The sequence below is a fragment of the Branchiostoma belcheri genome, unplaced genomic scaffold (assembly GCF_001625305.1).
Source record: "Branchiostoma belcheri isolate BF01 breed outbred unplaced genomic scaffold, Haploidv18h27 scaffold126, whole genome shotgun sequence".
Classification (NCBI taxonomy): Eukaryota; Metazoa; Chordata; class Leptocardii; order Amphioxiformes; family Branchiostomatidae; genus Branchiostoma; species Branchiostoma belcheri.
Window position 1 is genome coordinate 195,913 of NW_017802669.1, and position 27,175 is coordinate 223,087.

Below are 27,175 nucleotides of genomic sequence, written 5' to 3' on the forward strand. Positions count from 1 at the left end.
ATCAGTGAATGGACTCATCTTAAGGTTCCTTCTTAAAAGCACTTCAAGTAGGTGGTATACATGTCGGGATATCTTAGGGTTGTACTTGCTCTCATTTTATGGCCCTTGAACTTTCCTTTGCCCTTTGAGACTATTTTGCAGTGTCTGGAATCTCGGACACTGTAGTGTAGTTACTTTTAGGTCATTTTCTAGTACCCCGCTTGTCTATGTTTCAGGAAAGAGACTTTTGGTGCCACAATCGTAACCTGAATCTGAATCTAAATAAAATTATTATAGTAAATTAGACACCACCTTTATGTCTCAAATACAAGAAAAAAGTGTAAATCTGAGCATTTTGGGCTTGATACAGAATCTGATGGTTTTATAAGCGATTTTTTTCTCAATCAGAAAAAAGTAAGTCGGCAGATTCTGAGACCAAGAAACTATTAGTAAATTGTTGACAGCTTTAACTGCCGATTTTGACAATATAATGACAATGACAATAAACTTTATTGCATATTCACGCCCTACATGGGCCAAATGCACTAGATTTAAATAACCTGGGTACAAGAATAAGCAATTGTTACATTTGTGTGCTACGTCTCTATCTACAGGATCTAACTACAGGATCTCTTCTCTCTTTTTGAAACATGTATAATAACGTTATTAGAATAAGCATGACTTGGCAATACTTGTTGAGGATGCACAGTTAGTGATGCCTTCAAATGCCCAAAGTTTAGCAAACATACATGTAAACATCAACCGGACAAGAATGCTTTGGTGCTTGTTGACACACATCTCCACTTCTCACAGTCACCGCTGCCAGGGAATTCTCCCCGCAATCTTCGGACATTTTCAGGATGATGTAGGTCTTTAACAGTCAAAACGTAAGTACAACATGTATAAACATAAAAATACCACTTCTGTCAGAGTAACGACAGTAAAGACACATTGAGGTTCCACATGGGTCTTCAGCATTAGAGAAGTCTTAAAGGCATCCAATGCAATTTCAGGGCAACAAAACGGGAAATTTCTGAATAAGGCAATTTTTGTGATATTGACACAAACTGCTTCACATTACTCATTAGCACATTTGAGTCAGCATTTCATACTTTGGGTATTTAAAGCTGTAGAAACAAGCCCCAAGATGAGTCCTTTATTTTCTGGGTGGAACCCTAAAAATCAGTCAGGGCCCTTCCAGTAATAAATAACTAGTTTCCATCATAATTTTGAGAACTTTTGCTCCATGAGGGTCAATATACATTTTGACAGCGTGGTTTCAACTCAGTATGTAGATAAGTGACTTAGTGACTTAGAATATATGACTTTGTTTTACAAATCAGGTTTCCAAGGCCTGAAAACTGCATTGGATGCCTTTAAGTTAAAGTACAGTTTGCATTGAATTTCCTAGATCCTCGACATGTTGTCATGAAGAAAAGTTGACAATCATATTATATATTTAACTTTGCGACATTTTTGTAACCTATTGAGAACAGGTTTCACTTTTAACCACTTTAGTTGTAATAAAATATATTCAGTCAGGGCTGTTCTAAAAAGGACAATACCTGATAATAACATTATATACTGCTTTGCTGTTAGAAACACACACACACACACACACACACACACACACACACACACACACACAAATACGCCTAGAACAACTGTCCAAATTTACAATAATATGGTATTCAGAGTTCCTGACATTAAAAAAAAAAAAGACCCAATGCACTTTTTATCACAGCTTTCTGAAGCAGTGAATGTTAAGTCCACTTCTGCATCTGAAGTGCTCAGACACACCAAGTCCCAACCTTCAACATGAGGTTATGACAGGTGTTTTGGGTGTTGCGACCGTCCAAATGGCTTGTTTTCCTCATAATCAAGCCCTTTTCAGAAGCCGCCCTGGGACAAAAGGCTGTATCAGACAAACTGATAAACATCAGTGGTGCAGATGTTATCTACAGACTCATGAAAGGATAGTGTCAATACCAACACTTTCTTCTTTTGTTGGCCGGGGGTCACGTCATACTTATTGCCATTTTGAGAATGTCACGGAAAATGAATTATGGTGAGAATCTACCACTACTGTAGTTGAGGTGAGATGTCTACTACATATGTAGGTATACATTCAAGAAAACAGTTGCTTGAGTAACATATTAAAATATGTTACTCAAGCAACTGGATAATTTTTAAAATCTATCGAATGTTGCTTGTATGAGTAACTGTTTTCTTGTGTTACAGTATCTCATCACCTGGATGTCTATTGGAGTTTTGGTGGAAGTTGCATGTAGCTCAATTTTTTCATTGTACAAGCATTTTGATTGGCATCAGTGTTTTAGCCAATGTCCATCCTTCTGTCATTTGACGGAACTTTCAATTGATGCTCATGACTGACCAAAATTTTGCCCAATCCATCTTCTTTGATGGGCAAAAATTGGTGTGTTAACATATGAAAAGAGATGTCATCAAACTAAACTTACGTAGTATACCAGCCAAATTTTCCCTTCAAAATGCAGAAAATACATTGCAGCAGAGGGTTAAGATTTCAAACCTTTCATGTTATGTCAATCAAAACATATGATGGAAAAAAATTGTAGCTGGCTTAAATACAGATTGGATACAGTAACTGTACCGTCATTCTCATTATTTTTATACATGTATATAGAAAACATCAAACATCAACTTAAATATTGTTACTAAGGAGAAAAGAAATAATGTGAGCAAAGGACAAAAAGAAAGTCAAAAGGAGAAAAGGATGGGAAAAAAGGAGTGAGAGAAGAATTAAGGAAGAGTAAACGTTCTGACTAGAAGATGACACAACCATCAGAAAGAGAGCGGACACAAAACTGATTCAGTCCAGGAACACTTTGCCGAGATAAGGACCCTGTTAATCCTCTAATTTCTCAGCCGTCATTCTTAGCAATCTTGACAAATGTTTAAGGAGTGCACCAGACATGTGCAGCCTGGTTTCAACAAAGCCTTGCCTCAGGAATTAATCCCTAAATTGTGCTGCTATCAACAACACAAAGGGCTGCCCAGGGCGAGCATTTATTCTTACAGGTAGAGACAGCCACAAAGACTGTGTCATACTTTTATAGTGTATTTAGACTAATTTAGACATTGCAATAGTACATTTTTTAGCTTTCATTGTCTGTAAATATTAATTAACCACAGCGTTAACATTAAGTGGTTGATATTCATGCTTAGTCAAATATACAAAGTTTTCATGATCATAAAAGTTAATAATTTTCTAATAGGTGAATCTAACATACAGTAAATCACCAAGCTTGTACTATAAAATCCCCCAATAAATTCAGCTAGTAAGTGAACATAAACTACCATGATCCCTCTTACTATACCATGGGTAACACTGGGTAGAAATGCTGAGGCTTGGCTAAGACAATGACCAAGACAATTTTCCCTTCAAGACACTTAAAGATGTATAGACAACAGAATGATAAGGAAATGAAGTACGATTGTAAGAAGATATACGTGTACTGTATTAGTCTCTTATTTTTTCCCTGTTGCTTCCTATTTTTTTCTGAAAAACTCTGAGAACCAACAAATCAAACTGGTGTGGCCTACAATAAGGGGTGAGAACATCTGGATAAGCTTGGACCAATGACACGCTGTTAAACATGCATAATTGGATCACAATCGTCTGACAAATCTCTACCTTCCTCTTAGCAGGTGGAAAATTGGAGATAATGTATCCTTCCTAATCCACCTGTTCTCTGAGTTAATCCCGACGGGACGGATTATCACCTCACTTCCCTGGATTATCTAAATCCTTCACAACAGAGTTTGGGATTAACTAAACAAAGCCGTGGATGATTCTTTGTTTACACAAAAACAAGCCGTGCTGTCATTATCGTGCACAGTGGCTTCCCTCGGCCGTGATATGATCTGTATCGTGGCGCCGATCCCCGGCACGAGTGGGTAGGTGTCGCTACGTAAAAGGGGGCTCATGGTGGAAGATTAGACCAAAAATGAGAAAAATGTGCCCACCCGGAGACTGGGGGAGAAAAATGGCAGACAAATTGGGCAGACAACAGAGTATTTACCTTAAACTTTCAAATTAGTAATCCTTATACAATATACTTTGATGAAGATCTACAAATGTATAATCTTGACTGTTCCACTGGCTTATAGCCACACCAAATTAATTTGTTGATAACTCAGATTTCCCGGTTTCATTTTTTCTGATCATATTGGCCGAAACATGTTGAAGAAAGTCTCTTCTCTTCAAAGTTGTCACAGTAACAGTTTTTCCATCTATCAATGCAGTGGTTTGATTTAAGGTTTGAAATTCATTGTTTGAACTACAAATCAGCCCAGTATGTTGACTTCATGGCTCCTAACATTATGATAGCATATTTTGAGGACAATCATTGGATACCTGGTTATGTTTTTTTTCATGGTCGCTTCATGTATTTGCTGAAAAAATCCGAGAACCAACAAGTCAGATTGGTGTGGCCTTAACTTATATGACTGTAAGATGTAACATGTATGACTGTCATAATGTCAATGTTTTTTCATGACTCTATGCTTCAGCACAAGGAATCTGTGAATGGGAAGATCTAGATTTGATTGACGGCGGACGAGGACGTACCCAAAGTGTCGTGTTTAGCGAGCGTTTCCTGGAGGGTCGCCATCAGTCTTTGATCAGCAGACTGAAGTATTGCCACAAATACCGCAGCGACAGACGACACAAAAGGACCACATGCGTGATCAAAACAACCCTGTTTAGACTAAATGTTATCTCCTCTTGGTATTTTAATACTGTCCAAAATACTTTCTTCTGATAAGAGAGGGCCAAAACATAGAAGCAAAAAGCGATGTCAAAATAAATTACAGTTGTAGAAAAAAAGACTTCAAAGTCTTGAAAGTTCTTCTTGACAAACAGGTCTCACAAAACTACATGAAACAATGCGACTGAGTTTATAAAATTATGTACTTTTTAAAACTGACACTCAGGTATTTAATCCAATTCATTTCAAAGGCAGTAATTTTCAGACCATTTGATACTTGTCTGGTTAGTGTAAAATGGTGACGTAAATTTATGTATCTGATTTTCCCACTTCTAGACAGACTATAGAAATGTATATTGGAGCTACAGTTATGCAATGTAATGTTTGGCATGTATGGTTTGTAATTTGACAAAGTTAACACAAAATGTCTATTAAACTCAATACAAAAATCAATTCCAAAGGGAAAGAAGAAAATGTGAAGAAATGAAGAGTCTATTATTTACCATACCATACTGTGATTTACTTTTTTTTCTATATTTATTCAACCTTCAAGACCATGTAGATTTCGTAATGAACTTTTTTTTTGCCAAACTTTTTTTTATTCTCATGCTCGCATCAGTTTCGGGGTTCCCAGAGAGGATGTCATCCATATAATCAAATCAACATGGCCTGTGCAAAAAAAAAAAGGATTTCGAGCACAAAATGTAAACTGTGAGAAAGAATCCCCTAATTTTTCTAACAAATATAGAACAGTGGATCTAGACATTGGTGGACAGGTGAAAAATGTCCAGACTATGCATGATATATTAGATGTACAAAATGACCAAGTACCTATTACCTGCTCAAAAAAGAACAAGAAATAGCCATGCCTTAAAGTAGAGTTATCATTCAAGGATTGAGGTGTTCAATGAGTCATTTTTTCACCGAAATATAGTGGAGTTGAAGTTGCTGCTGGGATCATCCTCTGACTTGATAGCTTTTAACTTTTTAGGTTTAGATGTTCAAGAGTTAGGTGTAACAAGTTGTTCGGTACATGTATAACATAGCTACATTGTAGCTGCCGCTGCACCACGTGCCTGCAAAGCTGTGTGTTACGCCAAGGAGCGGTTATACTGGCTACACTGATACAGATGATACAGACAGACATTAGGATTAGGTCAAACAAATTTAATTTGTTGGTTCTCAGATTCACCTCTTAATTTTTTTTCTGATTTGCAAAAAAAAAAAAAAGATTCTGGTTCTGAATCAACTCAAAAATGCTCATATTTTACCCCCAACAGTTCAAGAAAGTCCTTTTCTTCCTAGTTGTTACAGTACAGTTTTTCCATCTATCAATGCAATGGTTTGATCAAAAGTTCAAACTTCATCAATCATCCAGCCTTTTGTGTTCACTTCAAGGCTCATTTCGTAGCATTTGGGGTTATAATAGGATGCCTAGACCTCTTTTAATTTTTTTTCGCCCTGTCTTCATGTTTCTTCTGAAAAATCTGAGAACCAACAAATGAAATTGGTGTGGCCTTACATGATGAATGGGGCTGTGTAAGGCTACCCTATGATTAAGATATGCCACCGAGAGCAGACCTCGTTAACAAACAGAAGAATTCCATTTATTGCAATTAAGATGACAGAGATAAGATGCACTGTCACACCTGTTGAGCTGGTGATGACCTGGGCAGAAGACTTTTGTTCTTCGGAATGATCTTTGATATTGTCTTACAAAAGGATCAAAGAAAGTTATGAATAACATTAATGTCAAGGAACTTCTGAGTAGTGCAGTGCCCCCCTCCCCCTTTATGTAAAACTTTTTATGAGGGCCTGCATGGGGGGGTCCCGACAACGCTCTATGCTGAATTTTGAGAACAGGCTACGTATTACACTGAATTCAGGAAACCTCTCGATTATGCTTTAAGATAAATTCCAAGTGGCTACAACGCATTGTGTGGAATTAAAACGGCAAATATGTTGAATTAGAGCAGTCCGTCCACGCTCTACGTAGAATTAAAACAGCCGATTATGCTCTACAGAAAAGGGCATGTGGGCCCCCTTTTTAATATGTTTATAGTGTGACTTCAATAATAACTTTCCAAGAGTAACTTTTCTAGACTATTGAAATGGATTGGTTGTTAGGCTGTTTTATTTTGAAATTCTATACATTTGAATGATATGATGCTTTTCAGATTGCTTCATTTGTGATTAGTTAAGGGTTTATACAATTATATTATATTCCTTATTACGTGTTCTGTAATGTTTTTTGTGTGGATCAGGACACTAGCAATAGCTGCATGCCTGTGTCCTACATGCATTGCTTGTTACAATTCTAATAAATCAAATCAATCAACTTTGAGGCAAATTGCCTTGTTTCATGTCATATAATGTAGTTCACTCCCTCGCACAAAATGTATAAAAAATGTAGTGGTCCTGCAAGCATTAACTTAACTGTTGTACAATATACATGTACAATGTTACTGAATCAACTGGCCAGGATAAGTTTTAAAAACTGTCAGTCATTTCAAGTAACACCCACGACTTTTCGTCAGTGACTGGTTGTCCAATAGAGTTGTACAATGATAGATATTGTAGAATATCAATCATAATACTTAGCAAAGAATTTTCTACGGAAATTTTTTAAGTAAAGCACTTTAAGAAAAAGACTTGCTCAGAAGTGTCACCATTATGATACATTAGATATCCCTTGAACGTATTGCTAAATGACTATCTGTCTCATCAGTAGTTATTTTAATCTCCGGTGGTTGTTCCTTAACCTACAATTATCTGTATCAACCTGTCATGGAGTCCAGTGAAATTCTATCAAGCCTGAGATTGGTCGGAAGTGTTACAGAACCAGGTGTTCCACATAGACATCAACAAGCTGTCATTGCTGTCTGATGGAAAATACATTGTAGATTGGAATTGCTTATGACTGATAGAACTGTCTTGTTCTTTTGTGTCTTAAAAGTTGGTGTCTGAAGCTGTATTATACAGGAGGGTCTGGTGTGTTTACCAAAATATAAGAAATACACGAAATACCGTGCAAAATATTATGAAGATGGGTGGCATCTACCGAAATACAGTATGATTTAATGAGTAAATATCACAGGCGTTATATTTGCATGACTGTGTACTACAGTAGGTACATTTTGTACAACTGTATAAAACACTGCAATACGTGGTACATGTACTTTTATGTTTGTCGTTTCCGCGGTCACTTCTGAACTACTGTAAACTTATCATTATACCACTAACGAATAATTCTCCAACTTTCTTTTTTCTGTACCTGCCGCCACTGTGAACATATACATGTAAATGTAGCTCAGAGGACATGTCCATTTTTGTCAGACCGCAAACTTTTGCAAATATAAAGTGAATCACAGTACTGTACCAGTCCTGTTTCTCCATATAAAGAAAATACATTTTGGGAAATGAGTTTGTCTCACCTTTGTTGTCTTCTTTTTGCCTGAATCCTTGGAGTGGATGTATAATGTCTTCAGTACCTCATCCATGGCCATTTCATCCATACTGCATTGGAGAGAGAAACAAATTTAAAGATGTCAACATCTTAGAGAAACTAGAAAAACTTAAGGTAACATTTGCAAGGCAAATGCATTTAATGTTTACCTTCGCACATGGTCTGCTCTGTTAATTCTTGCTCAAATACATTCATGCATGTGGTAAGACAGGAGTCTAAATCCCTCCTACAGTAACTATAAGATTGCAACATTATGTAACCCAACACCAGTTACCATGGTGACAGACATCAACAAATCCAGTCATTGGCCAGGTCAGAGGTCAGTGCTTGGAGAAGAAGAAGAGGAAACTGGGCAAAAACATTATGTTTTCCTTCAGTAAACATAATAATAAGTACCTGATGTTGTTTGTAGCCAGCACCTTGACAAACTCCACCTCAGAAGGCAGGAGGAACAGGAGAGTGTGACCCTGCTCACCGATCCTCCCTGTCCGCCCTGCACGGTGGATGTAGTCAGTCGCTGACCCAGGAGTATTGTACTAGCAAAAGGAAACAACTAAGTTTATTTGCAAATTCATGTCAGTTAACTGAACAGTTAAGAACTAGGCTTGGAGTCCATAACATTCAGGATATACATGTAGTGAGACCTAGCCGCCGAAGATGGTATGGTCTCTTCCGAAGAATGGAAATTGACAATTTCCGTCAATTGCAAGAACTTTGTGGCGTGTGACGGAAAAACTTTAAACCGATCCGTCAACTTTAACGAGCAAAATTGACAAAAATCTTGAGAAAAGATATCAAAACATCCAAAGGACCAATAACAACCACTTTCAACACTATGATTTGCCTCTCAAATTGTGGGAAATCGTGTTTTTAAAGGCTTGCGAATCCTCAATTTTCTGTCAATCAACTGTCAAAATCACCTCCCATCCACCAGGCAACCAAGGATATTAGGACACGCAGAGAAACAAACCCACAACTCAGCCACCCAAAACAATACTTCTCTACCAGGAAGTAAAAAACAACAGTCATAGAGTAAACATCTTTCAAAGTCAAAGATTTAAGACTTCTACTTTCTGGGGGCTGGTTCAGTTCTAGTATTTTTTTGCAGATCATAACTAAGAGCTACAAAATGAAAGTATCACGTATGTTTTGGCTTAATCATTCTTTATAAATTGTATGATAATAAGGAGCTTAAGTGGTTATAGCACGCAGTACATGTGTATTTTCACATAAAGGCGCCTTTGAATGAAGCATGATAGCAAGCAGAGGAATTCATCAGAAACAGTGCCCCCTAGCAGTGAACTGAGGAAGCACATGGAGAAACATTAATACATGCTCATCAGAATATACATGTACATGCACCACAGTTCACCTACCTGTACAATCCAGCTGACTTTGGGTAAATGGAGACCCCTAGCAGCAACATCCTGAAATGCAAGTTAGTGATAATATCAACCCAACATAATTTGCACATGTTAGCTTCTACTATTCTTAAGACTTATGTTAAGTAAAGGCACACCTGTGATGAGGTTCAAAATAACAGCACAAGAGATACATTCCAAAAGAACAACAAAATTTGAGTATAGGGGTCAGACTTACCGTACAGAGTAGAACTCCACTCCTAGCCTCCCGAAACTGCTGAAATACTTCAGTTCTCTCCTGGAACATTCCACAACATATGCACGTACAAAATGACTATTAGTAATAAACCGGTGGACGTCCCAATTACTAGTACTAATTACCTAATACCAGCCCAGAACAGAACAAGAAATAGCCATGCCTTCAAGTACCAACCAGTTATCAACCAAGGATTGAGGTGTTCAAGAATTCATTCTTTCCTAGAACTATCGCAGAGTGGAACTCGCTGTCACCAAGTACAGTAGGGACATGGTCATTAGATGGCTTTAAACAAAGTCTAGAGTTAGATGTTCAAGGGTTAGGTGTAACAAGTCGATCAGTGTAATGTAGCCAGCTGCCGCCGCGCCGCGTGCCTGTGAAGCTGGTGTGTTACACTGAAAGGCGATTATACCAGCTATACAGATACAGATAATGTAACCAGTTCCTGCATGGTTTGCACAGACTAGCAATGACTCTGAAGAGCATCTGGTGGTGGAATGTTGGCAGCTTTCCACCGGACACATATATATAATATAATGTATATAACATATAATTATATATGTATATAATTATACAAGTGCTTCCTATCTAATGCTCAAAAATCCATGTGAATAAAATAAATATATATATATATAATTGTACATGTAGTACTACGAACATGTCAATTTTTTCAGACTGCAAAATTTTGCTACCATGAATAAAAAGTGATTTACAGTGTAATGACCTGGAATTAAGGTAATATCTGATGACGTACCTGCTGTGTCATGTTGCCATGGAGACGAGAGAAGGTGATGTCAGATCCACCAAACTCTGCATCATCATCATCACCATTCAGGATGTTGTTGAGGAGAAGGTGGTGGAAGTCTACAGAGTCTTGTGTGGCCAGGAACACCAACATCTTCTCACGGCTGCCAAACTGGACAGAAACAAAAGAAGTTATAGAGTTCAAGCTTGTTCCAACACAAAGAAGTAACTCACTATAAATTTTCAGTCAACCTTCATCAGATGTGTGATGCAATCGCTGACTTTCTGGAAGTCAGAAGCGTGATGACGTCAGGAGTGCATCAAAAGTGGCGGGAAGACGGAATCTCCCACCATCACGGTTCAGAGAGGCTTGATGGGCCCTGATGTAATAATAATAAACTGCCTCCTTCACGCCTCTCACAAAGTAGTCCTGCTCCGTATCTAGAATGCACACCTTGTCAAGTGTAACTGTGTGGTGAGTTATTTCTTTGTGTTGGAACAAGCTCGAACTCTATAAAACTATGGATTCTACCAACACAGATGAGCTTTCCTTTGAAAAACCAAAGGAAAGAAAAGTAATCTTAATTCAGTTTTAGCTAACTGAAGACCTTATCTCCCACTGGTCGTATTAGTTTAGTTAGTACAATGTCATGTATTTACATGTTCATTGTACCAGGGAAATTGTCCTTAGCTCTTTTCGACAAGCACATTAAGAACAGTGGACCCCAGCTTAACGTCCCATGCTAGGGACGTTTTCCATACAGTACACAGTACACATAGCTGTCCATGCTCAGAGAAAGCTTAAGTAAGAAAGCTAAACTAAGTCCCTGTCACGCATTCTCTTTGAAACAGTTGGCTGGCGTAAATGTTTAAAACATTCAGGGGTTGGTTTGACCATGGTTGTTTGGTATTCGGCTGTAAGTCAACAGAACTCCAGCCAATCAATCAGAGGTACATGTAAGTCAGCAGTTTTGTGTTCAGGGTGTGTTTGGGGGTCGAATTTGACTCAAATTTTACTCCAATTTGTTTCTATTCATATTAGAAGGAAGACATGGCCTAAATCTATTCAGACTGCTCCCGAACGTCAGCCAAACCTGGTTGGCTGGTGTTTAGGGGCAAGGTAGGGGAAAGTCCTGAATGTGTGATAGGAGCTTTAGATCAGAGTACGACCTACCTTGCATTTCCACAAAATGAAAGCAGCTAGTGTCACCAGTCGTAACTTGCTGGGGACTAGAATAAAGTGCTGCTTCAGTTCAGCCGGTGTCACAAATGTCTCCTCTGTACCCTTGTCCTCCTCTGAGCTTGTCTGTTTTTTCTCTGAGGGAATGTCGGCTTTAGAAACTGTGATCTTGACAGGGTTGTTCAAACTCATGCCTGCAAGTCTCTCAACTCCTGCAAGGGGGCATGACAGGTATGGCATTAACCAAAAAAGTCAGATCATTCTGTTCAAAACATTGTAAGATTTATTTCGGTAACACTGACATTTAGATACAGAAAGTAGAAAAATCTAGACATTATCTAAAACTTTGTCAGTCTACTGCTCAGTTGGGTTAAGGCGGCCTAGGCTGATATTCATGTTTGAATTTGGGCATGTTCACTTTGTGTAAACAAATGTAAATTTGTCCGAGGCTATTTTACATAAATTTGGATGTTTTCTTACTGGGGCGATTTTTCAAAAATAACCTGTATGGGGTTGGCTTTCATCTTGTAAAATATAATGATGGAAGGTGTTATTGCTGCCTGCCCATAAATTCATGAAATAAACTGCAATTTTTTAGCCAAAATCTGCCTTGTCCCCCCGACGACCAGTGTCGGTCATGGGACTAGGTAGGTAGGTATTTCTAACCCAAAATCCAGGTGTAGAAAAACTGACAGACCCTTTATTCAATGCAAGTACTACTAAAACTGTGTGAAGTTTGGTTGCGGTATGACCAAGCTATAAAAAGTTACAGGCATATGTATAGAATACATACTACTTTCCCATAAGCCTGGGCCGAGTGAGGAGGACCAGAGTGACTGGTCGAAAGCTCTACATTTGTAGGTGAACAATCCTTTGTGTTGGAACAAAAGTTTTAACTTGAAACAGCAGCCAACCAGTTTAATTCTGGACTAATTCCCATATCTCAGCAACCTAGATGTAGATGAGCTAATATCGTAAATTACAGGACTAGTAAAAATTATGCAAGAGATATGTAGCAGCCATCAAGGACCCCTTGGAGATTAACCCAATTCTGCAGAATTCTGGGAACTGGAGCCAGAACTCTGGAACTAGAGCCAGAATTCTGGGAACTTTAATTTTGCAGAATTGGGTTAATCCCAAAGGATTATTTCTTACATCATTTTTACCAATAGTTAACAATATTAGCCCATCTAGATGTACGGTTGCTGAGATATGGGAGTTAGTCTGGAATTAAACTGAAATTCCGGAATTAAACTGGAGGCTGTTAAACAAGAATGAAGTTTGAGTAAAGAGACTCTTTGTACACACTGGTACCCAAGTCTTTTATTCAGCCGACATTTTGGTGACCATCTGTCACCTTGCTCAGGGCAATTCTGACTGGTTCACATTTGGGAATGCATCTGTAGCAATGACACCTGTGCTGCAGTGCAATGTGAACCAGTCAGAATTGCCCTGAGGAAGGTGACAGACGGTCACCGAAATGTCGGCTGAATAAAAGACTTGGTTGTGTACAAAGAGTCTCTTTACTCAGTGTCTTACTAACCTGATGAAACCATGGAGTTAACTCCATGATGAAACTATTCAAAGAAAATGAAGTTTTATTTAAGACTTTTTACCTTCTGACAGTGTAGCAGACAGCAGGACATTCTGTCTGACAGTGAAACCTCTCTTGTCATTCAGACCACTCAGGATGGCACGGATGTCCTTCTCAAACCCCATATCCAGCAGCCTGACAAGGAATACAACAAATCATCAAGCATGAAAGTTAATCTGAGTTGGTACAATATACATAAACAATAAAGCTGTTCTCCAACTCAAGGAAATTGACTCACCAGAATTTTCAACCGAATCACTCGGTCTTCATCAGCTTTCTGACCCGACTGCTGTAGACATATGATTTTTACCCAATGTGCGACATCAGCACTGGGTCAAAGTTCGTTGGAGATCCTACAAACTAGCCCAGCAGCATCCTGTGACATTCCCAGTAGGTTCAGTCTCATAGTGTGTCAGGAATAGTGCTGCATACCGGTTCACTGGACTTGGATCCGGACTTGTAAGAAGGTTCAAGTCCAAAAAAACCTAAAGGTCAAGAACCGAGTCCGGACTTCTAACTATAATAGACCATTTCACATACCCCTTTTCTTTCCAAACCACCTAAAACAGTCCGTAGATTGCAAAATCTTTGCTGCAAAATGAAGAAAACATTGCCATCGGGCATCGTCAAGTACCGACCTCCATGTTATGTGGCCAAAGTTTCACCCAGACAACATTGCAAGGTTGCCAACATGCAATTTTGTATATGTCATGGGTATAGGTCCAGACTTACAAGTCTGGAACTGAACCTAAACCTCTGGACTTGAATCCGGACCTGAACCTAAAATTGAGTTTAGGTATGCATCACTAGGTCCGTACCACCCCAGTGCTGACGTCAAATGTGGGTAAAAACTGTGTCTACAGCACTTGGGTCAGAAAACTGAGGAAGATTAAGGGACTCAGTAGAAAAATTCTGTTCAGTTAATTTCCTTGAGTTGGAGAACAGTTTAATTCTCATTGTCAAAATCAGTAACTTCCATACATGTATGGTTTTCTTGCTGAAACCCTTTACACGAGGACAAACTATAATATATTAATGTATTTCTCAGTGATTATATTTTGTGGTAGGTGGGAAAAGGAGGTCTTCGCAGTGTTTCAAATTTGCAGTTGAAAGAATTCTGTAGCACTGTAGTAAATCTTCATAAATAAATGTCAAAATCCCATTCCCACCTGTCTGCTTCATCCAGAATGAGCCATTCCACCCTGCCCAGTTGAAGAGACTGGGTGTTCTGGATGTGGTCCACTAGTCTGCCGGGGGTGGCCACGATGATGTTGATGCCCTTCCGTAGTCTGGCCTTCTCAGCTTTCCTCCTCTCACCCCCTATGATACAGCCTGGTACGATCCAACAAAATGGCTGCCGATTCAACACAACAGATGATGTTAACAGAACATAATTATTATAATGACTTTGAACATAAAATTTAAGATTGCTTAACTGATGATAACAGCAGTTTTGTACTTGAGTATAAATTACTTAAGGCCACATCAATTTGATTTCTTGGTTCTCAGACTTTTATATAAAGCGACAAATAAAAACAGGGATAGGCATCCTATGATAGCCCAAATGTTACAATAGGAGCCATGAAGTCAACATACATGTACCAGACAAGTTCATGATTAAAAAAAAAAGGTTTGGACCTTTAATCAAACTGCTACATTGTAAGGTGGAAAACAAACTAGGAAGACAAGGACTTTCCTCAACTGTTAGGGCAAAAATATGAACATTTAGAGTCGAATTAGAACCTGAATACTTCATTTTTTTCAAATCAGAAAAAAAATTAAGCGGGCGAATCCATGACCCAATTGATCAAATTGATGTAGCAAAATGAAGGGCCGATTGGTTTGAGACATCATTTCTTACCTTGACTAGTTTCTGGATAACATCATGAGTCTGTATGGCCAGCTACAGGGAGATAAGGAGAAGCACAGTCATCTGTTAAACAATTTTCAACTAATTTCATGGACACTGAATGTGTGCTTTGAATAACAGTCACTTAAGGCAAAGATTCAAGATGTAACTAGAAAGGCCAATATTTGCTTTGGAGCAAATACAGCGATGGGTTCACCACATTTTACGACATGGCAGGGAAAGAATGAGAAACACAAGGGAAAACAATGATTTACATTGATATAACTATAATATGAAGTAACATACAACTAAAACAACAGTTGGATAGCTATTCCCTACTTTATTGGTTAGGATTTTTAATTGCATAATGCAAACTGTTGATTTTCAAAATAAATAAAAAAACGTTCATGCCCCGCATTCCAATGCTGGAGCAGAAAAGCTTGAAATACCTACCAAAACACTAGAATAAAGACATACTGTCAGTATGGAAATGCTCTGTGCAGGTGTTAATCAAGTTAAATCCCAACAGCCAATCAGCAAGAAATGCTCTGTGCAGGTGGAAATGCTCTGTGCAGGTGTTAATCAAGTTAAATCCCAACAGCCAATCAGCAAGAAGTATAGAGGAAAGCTGCATGCCTATTGGTTGATGCCCTGCATTCCATTGTGATGACTCATGGTAAACACGGCACACTAACACAGTAATACATTTGATATAACACAGCCAAAAAACTCAAATAAAACCATTCTAAAAGCCTGTATCACAAAAATTTAAAAAACGCCTAGGGGTATTTGCCCACTGTACCTCCATACCAAATTTCAGGACCTTAGGCCCTAAAATGAAGAAGCTGAATCCATTTAAAAAATGGCAGGAGAAGAAGGAGGAGAAGGAGAAGGAGAAGGAGGAGAAGAAACATCAGAAAAAGCAATATGGGTTCACCACCACTTCGTGGTGTGGTGAACCCATAAAAAGTAAATGTTCTCACCTAGAGCTTTCAACCAGTCACTCTAGTCTTCCTCAGTAGACTGACCTAGTGAGACTTGTCATGTGGCTTCTCAGAAGTCTACTGAGGAAGACCGGAGTGACTGGTCGAAAGCTCTACATGATAACATTTACCCTTTGTGTTGGAACAAATGTTTTTTACACTTTAAACATATTACCTCTCTTGTTGGCACCAGGACTATGGCATATGGACCATCAGATCTCTGCAAAGATGAAGAAAGAGAAATTATTTGTGTATTATAAGTAACAAACAATATTTATCTAAATGTGGTACATATAAAGTAAATCTTCTGAGTTAGCGGATTGGACGATATATGTAAGACCACTTGAGTCAATCCATTTAAATTGAGTGATAAATGGATATGTAATTTAGTTTTGTTTTGTTTTGTTTTGTTTTGTTTTATTTTGATTGTTTTGAGTGTTAATGTAAAGAAAAGATTGAACATGCAAGTACATGTACTTTGGTCAAAGCTTCTTGACTGTAGACATCTTGTGCACACTCAGATACTAGCACAACTCTATGAAGTCAAAAATCAGTACAAAGATTGAAAATCCTTTTTTCTGATATCATGATGCAGGTAATATTGAAAATTACCAGTGAGTGCACCAGACAAGTTTTACCTGCACCACTTAGAATCTAGGAAGTATGCATACCCAGCAACATGGACCAGTGCAGGTTAGGTGCAGGTTGGGTGCAGGTTGGGTGCAGGTTGGAATTGTGCGCAAAAGTGCCACCTACATCGGCTACAAGCTCTGAAGACACCATGAAAGCAAGGTAGGAATAGTTTGGTTTGGTGCTGCATACCTAAACCCACATTTAGGTTCAAGTCCGGATTCAAGTCCAGAGGTTTAGGTTCAGTTTCGGACTTGTAAGTCTGGACCTAAACCCATGGCATATACAAAATTGCATGTTGGCAACCTTGCAATGTTGTTTTGGAAAAACTCTGGCCACATAACATGGAGGTCGACACTTGACGATGCCCGATGGCAACGTTTTCTTCATTTTGCAGCAAAGTTTTTGCAATCTACGGAAGGTTTTAGGTGGTTTGGAAAGAAAAGGGGTATGTGAAATGGTCTTTTATGGTAATAAGTCCAGACTCGGTTCTTGACTTTTAGGTTTTTTTGGACTTGAACCTAAACATTCTTACAAGTCCGGATCCAAGTCCAGTGATCTGCACTAGTTTGGTTGTGTAAAAGAAAGCCCCTGTATCCAATCTTTACCAGTATTTTCTGCTTCTTGGCTTGTAGACGTTGCACAACTGGGATGCTGTAGGCAAGGGTCTTTCCTAAGAAAGAGATGAGATTAAAAAAATGGTTTATCAAATATAAAAACACACTGAAGCACTTTGAAAAGCCTGTTTTTCAAGCCCTAAAATTTGGTTGCATTGGGTACTTTAAAGGTACATGTAAGTCTGCAGAACTGTAGTCAGTGTATAAACGACCCAACATATGAAAAAAACAGGACCTGGTGTAGGGTAAAAGATGAACAATGCAGTCTATTCTAGTTTCTAGAATGAAACTCACAACAAAAATGGCTGAAAAAAGTCTGCAGTATGATCAACAAATGAAATCTCCTTACCTGACCCAGTCTGAGATTTCACCAGCGCATCTTTTCCCTGCAACAACACAGGAATGGCCTCCTTCTGTACACTAGAAGGGAGAAATAATAGTTTGACCTGGAAAAAGTTATTTCTGACAAGGCCTAGCATACACATCAGGCTTCTGAAACACTGCATACATAAGGGTGGTTGCCATATATATTATGTTCTTATTAAGCAGTCATATTCTACTGACGTGAAGCTTTTCTCTTGTCCAGTAGCAGGGCTGGAAATACTGGGTGCATGTGCACCTTAATTAGTGCACCCAAATTTGGAGCTGTGCACCTAATTTTCTTCTGTGGGTGCACCGGTGCATCCAAATACTTCTGTAGGTACATGTACATGTACATGTATTTTTGTACATATCAAATTATAATAGTATGCAGGATATTCCTAGCATCTAAGTGTCAGTAAAATAATAAAATCTTTGTTGTAGTACTTGTTTAACATTTCAAAGTTAGCTCCCATTTCAGATTCAAGCTCAGAAGAGGAGCACTAAGATCTGTAATTACTATAGTTTTTGTTTTATATGGTGCACCCGGAAAAAATTTTGTGCACCTAATTTTTTAGGTTGGGTGTACCAGTGCACCTATTCCCAAAAATGAATTTCGAGCCCTGAGTAGTAAAGGTAGTCCTATAGCCTTTTTGAGACTATGGGGGCAGTGCGTTGTTAATCCACTGTGTCTAGGTAATGGTATATTGGAAGACAGAGTCCATCCCTCTCCTTCCACTGCCTTTTACCTCCCCAACCGAAGTCAGGTACCCATTTTACACCTGGGTGGAGTGATGAGGAAAGTCATGTTAAGTGCCTTTCCCAAGGGCACAACATCTTGGCAGCGATGCAAGGATCCTCATGACTTACCTGGTTGTCTTGGTCACCTTCAGATTTTCCTCAAGATTTTTTATCTATGGAAATAAAGTAATTTTTCTGAGCTCATTGTACAAACATACATATTTACAGACTGAATCATTCTAAATATTCTTCTAACAATGAAACATAACATTAGATCAAGAAATATGATTCAGAACAATAAGAATACAATCCATACAGTGACAGTAGTAGCCTACCATGAATGGATGTAAGTTGATGTCCCCAAACTTGTCTGCAGAGAAAACTTCTTCTTTGGTCTCCTGGATTGTTTCCCTGAAAAAAAACCCACAACCTTAGTACATGTTGAACTTTATTCTTACAGTAACACAATCACTGTCCCCTTCTTCAGGATAATTAATGACCAATCACTTTCATGCTAATTCACAGCGTGGCTAGGGAGCATAAGTGCGGACATCTAAAAACTCTAAACCGTGCCTATATTATATAAATATAGTATAATTTCTTCCAAATCAACCAAACCTAGTGTTGCAGTACAATTTTTTGTTAAACATACTAAGTGTAGTAGGATAGTGATGAAAGCAATGATGAGGTCTGTGTTTTGGCTCATATCTACTAGTAACGTAAAGAGTGGCGACAGCATTTTGCACATTTGAATGAGAACAAGCCATAAGAGAACACAGACAATAACTTACTGTGCCACCACGGGTATCTCTGGGTTGTATCTGAAAAGTGAAGAGATGACACCTTTCCCCTGGGGAAACTTTCCTCCAAGATCCGTGGTGGAGTCAGCTTTTCTTGGACTTGGAGAAAGTTTCACATCCCTTTTCTTAGACTGAGACAACCTTACTTCTTTCTTCTTGAACAAGGTGGAAGGTGGAGACTTATTTTCTGTCCTCTGAACCGTTGGACTGTCTTTAACTGGTGATTTGACACCATGGTTAGGTTGTAACAAGTCTGGTGGTGCGTCGTCATCTGAGTCTGACTCTAGTTTGCGTCGTTTTGATGGAGTGGTGTGAACACGCGTACCGGATTTCCCTCGTTTCTGGTTTCTTCTCTTCTTTTTCTAGGTGGAGGGTATTACAGAAGAAGAAAAAGTTAATACTTTTTAAATTATACCATGACCATTGTACATGGTACAAAGTGTGGCAACAACTATTGAACATACTAGTAGCACACACACACACACACGTGCATGCACACACACACACACACGTGCGCGCACACACACACACACACACACACACAGATACACACAAAAGGGTATAGAATAAAACTTAAAATCTATTATGACAACAAGAGCGAGCAAGTCTTTGATATAGTGTTACAAGCAAGTAGGGCTAATTATGGGTTATAGATATTATTAGTCTGTTATATATTTACATATTTTTGCATTGTGTAAGTTATTGCATTTGCACTTACAGATATTCAAATCTGTAACATCGAGTCTCTTGAAATCCGTTGTACTTGAGTGGAGAAACGCTAAACGTAAATAGCTGGTTATGTAAAATATCATATCTAGTAGACTAGAGCATTCCTTGACAAAGTGGAGGAATTTCATCTTCAATTTTCTAACAGTTAAAGCAGTGCAAATGCCTTTGGACAGAATGGAAAACATTATTATGTATATTATTATCAATAAACGTTAGACCCAATGCTAAAATAACTGGATGAATCGGTGACTTACGTTATTTGTACATCAGTTTTGTTAGGTTTTCCACCGAAGTTTTTGGCATATTTTTGTGTTTCCTCCAAAGAGAGGAAACTTTTGCCCCCCTCCCCTCCCCAGCACATTCTAACGGTTACCCACCTCTCTCCAACCCCGGCCCTGTTTTACCGCTTTGCCGGGAGCTCCAGGGTTAGAGTCTGAAACAAGGTTCAGCTCCAAAGTACTACCGTTGTCCAAATTAGTCATGTTTTCCTCCGACGTATGTTAGAATCGTGTTCGCACATGGGAGGACAAAATTTGGAGCGTTGATTTGACCTGCTGTGGTCTTTGACCTTTCACCTGTACCACTGTACCTAATATTGTCGCAGTATAAGCGCTTGTCGACTTCCGCCACCACAGAAACGGGTTATGTGATATAATGATATACATAAAGCCATTCATGTGCAAATATTTCTTTAATGAATACTTCTAAGTCAAATTTTGCATTGATGTCCAAGGCTCGGAACTGGGTGCATATGCAGGTTATTCAAAATTATAGCAAGTAACTTAAATTGGGGCTGTGAAGGTATTTCTGATGTCTACCTGCACCTAATTTGCATGTACTGGGATATAAAAATATATAGATGTAGGTGTATGTTGATTCTAATTGGCCGCATTGACGGTAACCTATATATGAAGCATAAAAGAAATTAAAGTGAACCGTTTTAGTATGATACATTTTCTCAATGTTTGACGGTAGTGCAGGTAAAATTTGTCTGGTGCAGGTACGTTCACGGACACAAGTTAAGGTATGCCGAAGAAAAGTATTCCGAAACCTGCTATCGTACAAATTGCTTTCAGATCGTCATCATTACAATATTATACTTCAGAGTTCAAGGTTCTTCACATGTTGTCACGGTGTTGAGGAACAATTTGAGAAGTGCTGGGTGGAACGCCGCTAGCTGGTGTCCTCCCGGCACAACTTCGTCTTGCTTTGCGTGGTCGACGTGTTCTGGCAACTTCATGGTGTTGAGGAAGGGCCCCTCCACGAAATCATAGTGATGGTCGTTTCTCCCCTCGTGAGACAGCGTCACAAAACGTTGCCACTCCACGAACTTACCGTCCCGAAAAACCTTCCCGTTGAAGGAGTCCCTCCAACCCGGTGGAAGAGTATGCGCCACCACGGCCACCTGATACTTCCCGAATACCTCTTCTAATTCCAGAGCCCACTTCTTAGCCACGGAAATCAACTTGGTGGTGTAAAATCCGGGACTGTTCTTCGGGTTAAAGTCTAGAATCGAGACGTCTGGTTGAAATAGTTCGTCTAGATTCGGCGACAGGGGCACGACGGCGTAGAAAGTTTCCTCTTCGTCGCGCCATGGTCTGTATCGTTTGAGGAGGTCGTTGAATGTGAGCATCTCGACTGAATGTAGATACAAGTCAAGTTCTAACTGCAGACATTCCTTCGCTTCCTTTGATAATCTGAAAGGCATTTCGCGGGGGTATTTCACGTTCCTGATGTCCACATCAGAGCCAGACTCTCTCAAGTCGTCTACTAGATCACTGATGATGAGTTCTGCGTACTCACACGGTTCGTTGGCGGTGAACATCTCCACCTGGTCGGCTGTCATCCCGAAGGAGAAGAATCCAGACCTGTCCACGGCTACTCTGGCCTCGCGGGGCGTGAGCTTGGTCCTGTCTAATATCGAGGTCCGTATGCCGAAATAGTACGCCAGGAGAGAGTAGTCGTTGAGCAAGGTACGGACGTTTGAATTACATCCATTGTTGGTAGAGAAGGAAGCGGATGATGCTGCTTTGAGCTTGTTTGCCCTGAAGACAGTCGAGGGTCTGCGCCATGCTATGCGGAACATTATTTACCTGTTGTGTGTTTTTTTCCGATTGTCTGTTTGTAAGTTTATGACGTGGCAATGACCACGCAACATAGAATACAAGCAAAGAATTGTGTAATCACAAAAGGGTAGTGTCAATGGTTACGCAACAAAGACCCTTCGAAAGAAAGCCTCAGCATGACTAGACATTCTAGAACACATCATCGTGCTAGTGTGTTGTTGTTGTTGTTGTAATCAGACATATTATATTGTCTCTTCAACGACAACAACAACAACTTATCGTCATGCACATGCCGCCCAGTTTAAGGCTATATTGTTGACTTCATTACATGGATGACATCCAAGCGCTCATTAATTTTCGCCCGTTTCCAAAAAAAGGTTTCGACCATACTGTAAATCATACAAAGCATGCAGCTGCGAAATGAACAAATAATTGCAACAAATATTGGGAAACGATGATAATGTCGTAGAATGCAGTTCCAAATTTTTGTGGATTAAACTTTTTATTCGCACGCTCGCATCAGTTCCAGTGGATGCAATCCATATAATCAAGTCAACCTGGCCTAATAACATAACTTGGGTATACATTTGTACTCCGTACTGGCGTAGGCGGCAACAACATTCTATGATAAGGTGAGTCACCGGTGAACGACCGTTGGTCAAAGGTTGCTATACGTCCTTAAAAACCAACATTGCGTCGGCAGCAGCGATAGCACCATGTGACCATGAGCTATATCATGCGTTACGTGGGAGGATTTTATTGACTCAATAAGGTGTAGCTGCTCCATCTGGTAGCCTGGGTTTCCGTGAGCTGTTTTTCTCGGGTTATAATATCCTTGTTCCCTCTGGACGTCTTCGTTATGAAAATTCTTCTGCTAGCAGCCGCAGTCGCGTGGCTCGTGTGTAAAGGTACATGTACATGTACGTTAGTTGTGTATGGCATGATTTACATAGCCTCGATGCCAGGCCCCGGCTCGACACTGGGGGAAGCCACGAGCCCCGATCCCAGGGTTAGCACCTGGGGATCTCCTATCTGAGGGGGTGACTAGGTAGAAATTTCGGAGCCGAGAAGCTAGCCTGTATATTACCCCTGGCAACAATCTGGCACACAAGCTAGATCTACCAGTCATCGTATGCTGTTTCGAAGCACGGCAGACACACATACAGTTATCAGACACAATTTTCTCTTCTAATTCTATCTATTGTACAGATTTTTGTTTTATTCTGGGCATTGTTAAATCTGTGTATTACTTATTGGCTTTATATCGCCTTTTTCTATTTACAAAATCATGGCAGTAGAAGTCCATTATATATGGCATTGTTTTTGTTTTGTTTGTTCCCCTTCCTCTTCCTGTTTAAGCGATCATTCTGTCACTTATAAAGGAGGGGCGGTCACCAGCCAAACATCTTTTCAGAATGATTTGGAGGCCCTTGACACAAATGTGTCAATACAATGTATGTCGTGCTTGGAGACTGGGCCATTTGAGGTCCTCCAGCATTTCTGTGGGACTTGAGGTGTGCCAAAGTGTTAGTCATCGTACGACATATGTCTCCAAAAGTATCATTACATATACGACAAAGGTGTCCAATATATGGAGCAAAGAATATTATATATATATATAGTATCTATCTTATACGACATATGCCTCCAATATGGACCAAAGAATCGTATATATCTATCATATAAAATGTTGACATAGGTCTCTAATGTATACTAAAGAAACGTACATGTAGAGTACAGGTGTACAACATGCTTGTGTTTCTTTGTTCACGCAGGTGAGGCGCTGTCGTGCTACTCCTGTGACGCAGTAGACACTGATGCGATCTGTAACCGGAGCGGGGAGGTGAAGTGTGGGGCGGGCACTGATACCTGCTACGCCATCAAGGGAGGTAAGAGAACGACATTTTCATCTACAAACAAGAATTCCATGATTTCGTACATTTCGTACATTAACATTTACGACTGATGAATTGTAAATGTTTTTCATTAATTTTGGAAAAAGGATTTTTGAATCAATCAGACCCGAATATACACAGCCTCCTTCGCACCTCTAGCAAAGAAATCCGGTTGTGAATCCAGAATCTAGCAAGACGGAATGTCCCGGCGGAGCTTCTATGTGTGTGTGTTGGGATACTTCTGAATTGGCAGAACTCGGTCCTTGGTGTTCCAGAACCCTCATGCTATGTCACACTGATTTATTTTATGGATGACATCCCCTGAAGACCCCCAAACTAACTAGTGCGCGCGGGCCAATAAAAAATCCAGCCAAAAAAACGCTGCTAAACCACAGAAATACAAAATTGGTTTGTGAATTTGTGGTAGTTGGTATGTGCTGGCCTTTCGCGGCTGTACTGAGCCCTGACGTTCCGTGGAGCTCCGGCAGCCTGGGTGCCATCCTCCGTAGTTACCGCCGACTTGACTCCCTACTTTCGCTAGCTACCATGGACTACGGAGGATGGCATCCAGGCCAGAGTCTCCTCGGAGGTGATTATCTTTTGAGAACAGGCCAAATCAATGCGCGCGCAGATGTCATCCATAAAATTAGATCAGTGTGGCCTGATACGTACCCTTCATTCGTCCTTCAGGTCTGCAGGGAGGACAGTTCGTGGCTGTCCGGAAGGGCTGTACCAGTCTGGACAAGTGTCGCAAGGTCAAGGACGAACAGCCGTGTGACGTCACGCAGCTTCACTGGGCATGCGTGGAGTGTTGTCAGACCGATAGCTGCAACAGGGTGGCGCCCAGCCCGCCATGACGTGACGTTTACATCAGTTTTTCAAATTAAAGCTGCATTGTGAAACAATAGGACAACATAAAAAAGGACATTTTCTGGTCATTTCTTTACAAGTTAAGTTGAATCAGCCCTACTCCATTGCAAACAAGAGTTCCGAGATCTCATACCTCCATGAAATATGGGCTTGACATGTAAATGTAAATTTCTTCTTTAATTATGTAAATTACCTCCACATTAACATAATAAATGCATCATGATGTTAACTTTTGATTAACTTACACATGTACCAAGTATGAAATTCCCATCATTTACCACTAAGGAGTCATAGAATTTTCGCATTAATTATGCAAATTAGGTCATCATTTGCATAATTGGTATCTGTTGATGTTCCATCTGCCATAGATTACATACATTACATGTATGAAAGTACTATAATGTAAAACACTGTAATTATAGAATTTCCTCATTAATTATGCAAATTAAGTCATCATTTGCATAATTTGCAGTTAATTATGTACATCTCTCTCTCAGCTACCTACCTACCAAAAATGATGATAATACCCTTGTTCCTATCTGGACTTATTGGCTTTTAAAGATTTCGCCCGAAAATCTCCTGCAGTTCCAAAACAAGCTGCTAGGGGGACCAAACTCACGCCACTTATTCCTGACAGGAAAAGCTATCTGTCACCAAAAAGTCAAGACCATAGCATGTTTAGGACAAAAGATACAAAAACCGGAAGTTCTGCTGCAGTACCAAGGTCATCCACCAGGAGGCCCATATTTGACCTTAACCTTTGTCTTCCTAAGACTTACCAGCATACCAAATATCATCACAATCCATAAAGGCGTTATGGAGTTATGCTGACTACAAATGTGCGGAAACACAAACACACAGACACACACACAGACAGACACACACACACACAGACGCGCCTCCATGAAATATATGAGTTTTTGTATACAGTACACTAAGTTTTTCAAACACACAGCTAATACAAACCCTAACCCTGAAATAGGTCACCTATTCCCCTGAGGGAACCCCATTAATCAAACCGGGTCCCAAGCGCACTGACTCGATAGCCACACAATGACACATCTGTTGGCTGCAAAGGAGATTCCGGAAGTGCTGCTGCAGTACCAAGGCCATCCACCAGGAGGCCCATATTTGACCTTGACCTTCGTCCTCCTAAGACCTACCAACATACCAAATATCATCACAATCTATAAATGCGTTATGGAGTTATGAAGGTACAAATGTGCGGAAACACAAACACACATACACACACACGCACGCAGACGAGCCAAAAACAATACCTCCATTTTCATGGAGGTAATAAGTGCCATTTAGAAAACGGAAGTGCCAAAATATGTTTATTTCATTGTTTATTGTCTTTATGTTATTCTGCACGCCTGTAAAGCAGTTAGCACTGAGTGTTTTTACCCTGTAAAAAACAGAAATTAATAAATAAATTGAATATTTTGCCCTTTTCCAGTCTCTGCACCCCGGAGCAATTTTATAGTGGGTAACCATTGCATGCGTTACCCATAGTGCCCCGTTCTCCCAGCATGCAATGGGATGATGGGAAACACGACCATTTAACCTTCAAGGTATGTATGATCTCTTCAAACCCTGACCGAGCCTGGAGGAACATTAGCCATTAGTAGTGTGACTGTGTGACCGAGTTATCCGGACCATTATCGGATCAGGGCCAGATATATGGAATACTATGTTTGGAGTATAAAGTATTTAATACCACACTGACTTAATTTTATGGATGACATCCTCTAAAGACCCCCAAACTAGTGCGCGCGGGCGAATAAAAAAAATCCAACACCCCCCCCCCCCCAAAAAAAAAATCTGCTAAACCACAGGAATACAAAGTTGGCATTGTGTATTTGTAGTAGTAGTACATAGCGACTTTTACGGCAAGCCGACACTTTATATATATGAGTCGGCACTGTACTGAGTTCTGGAGTTCCGTAGAGGCTCGGCAGCCTGTGTGCCATCCCTCCGTAGTTGTAATTTGTAGCAATTTCAACTTCGCGGTAGTTAGCTGACCTACGAAAACGTTGTTGTTAGCTATAATCACACAAACACACACACACACACACACACACACACACACACACACACACACACACGGTTATGACATCGTTCTGTTACATTATTGATTTAAGACATTCCTTTTTAGGTGTAAGCGGACTTTTCGGTCCTAGGAGTGTAGCATGTCAACCAGAAAAGTAAGAACCTGGTCGTCAATGTGCATGTACACATATTCTTTAATACGATTGTTGATATCGATATTACACGCAATAGCAAATAATATGGAGTCACATG

General features: G+C 39.7%; 3 protein-coding genes across 3 annotated transcripts in view; 1 reads left to right on the plus strand and 2 right to left on the minus strand.

Annotated features, from left to right (window-relative positions):
• The window catches only part of LOC109463424 (probable ATP-dependent RNA helicase DDX31), a 62,876-nt gene extending 42,354 nt beyond the window's left edge, over positions 1-20,522 (minus strand). The window contains 17 exon segments of the mRNA XM_019760242.1: positions 4,592-4,721; positions 8,165-8,246; positions 8,593-8,732; positions 9,573-9,623; positions 9,796-9,855; positions 10,568-10,729; positions 11,732-11,949; positions 13,354-13,466; positions 14,501-14,685; positions 15,193-15,234; positions 16,339-16,383; positions 17,402-17,466; positions 17,760-17,830; positions 18,641-18,684; positions 18,847-18,922; positions 19,303-19,673; positions 20,418-20,522. Coding sequence (XP_019615801.1) covers positions 4,592-4,721; positions 8,165-8,246; positions 8,593-8,732; positions 9,573-9,623; positions 9,796-9,855; positions 10,568-10,729; positions 11,732-11,949; positions 13,354-13,466; positions 14,501-14,685; positions 15,193-15,234; positions 16,339-16,383; positions 17,402-17,466; positions 17,760-17,830; positions 18,641-18,684; positions 18,847-18,922; positions 19,303-19,673; positions 20,418-20,522 — 1,960 coding nt within the window.
• Positions 20,523-20,732: 210 nt separating this feature from the next.
• On the minus strand, positions 20,733-22,138 carry LOC109463454. The gene has a single exon (XM_019760277.1). The coding sequence runs from the start codon at positions 22,124-22,126 to the stop codon at positions 21,149-21,151; it is 978 nt and encodes a 325-aa protein (XP_019615836.1). The 5' UTR covers positions 22,127-22,138; the 3' UTR covers positions 20,733-21,148.
• A 711-nt stretch (positions 22,139-22,849) lies between these two features.
• LOC109463466 (synergistic-like venom protein) lies at positions 22,850-24,934 on the plus strand. Its single transcript, XM_019760294.1, has 3 exons — positions 22,850-23,014; positions 23,882-23,995; positions 24,692-24,934. The coding sequence occupies exons 1-3, from the start codon at positions 22,966-22,968 to the stop codon at positions 24,856-24,858; spliced, it is 330 nt and encodes a 109-aa protein (XP_019615853.1). The 5' UTR covers positions 22,850-22,965; the 3' UTR covers positions 24,859-24,934.
• Positions 24,935-27,175: the final 2,241 nt, after the last annotated feature.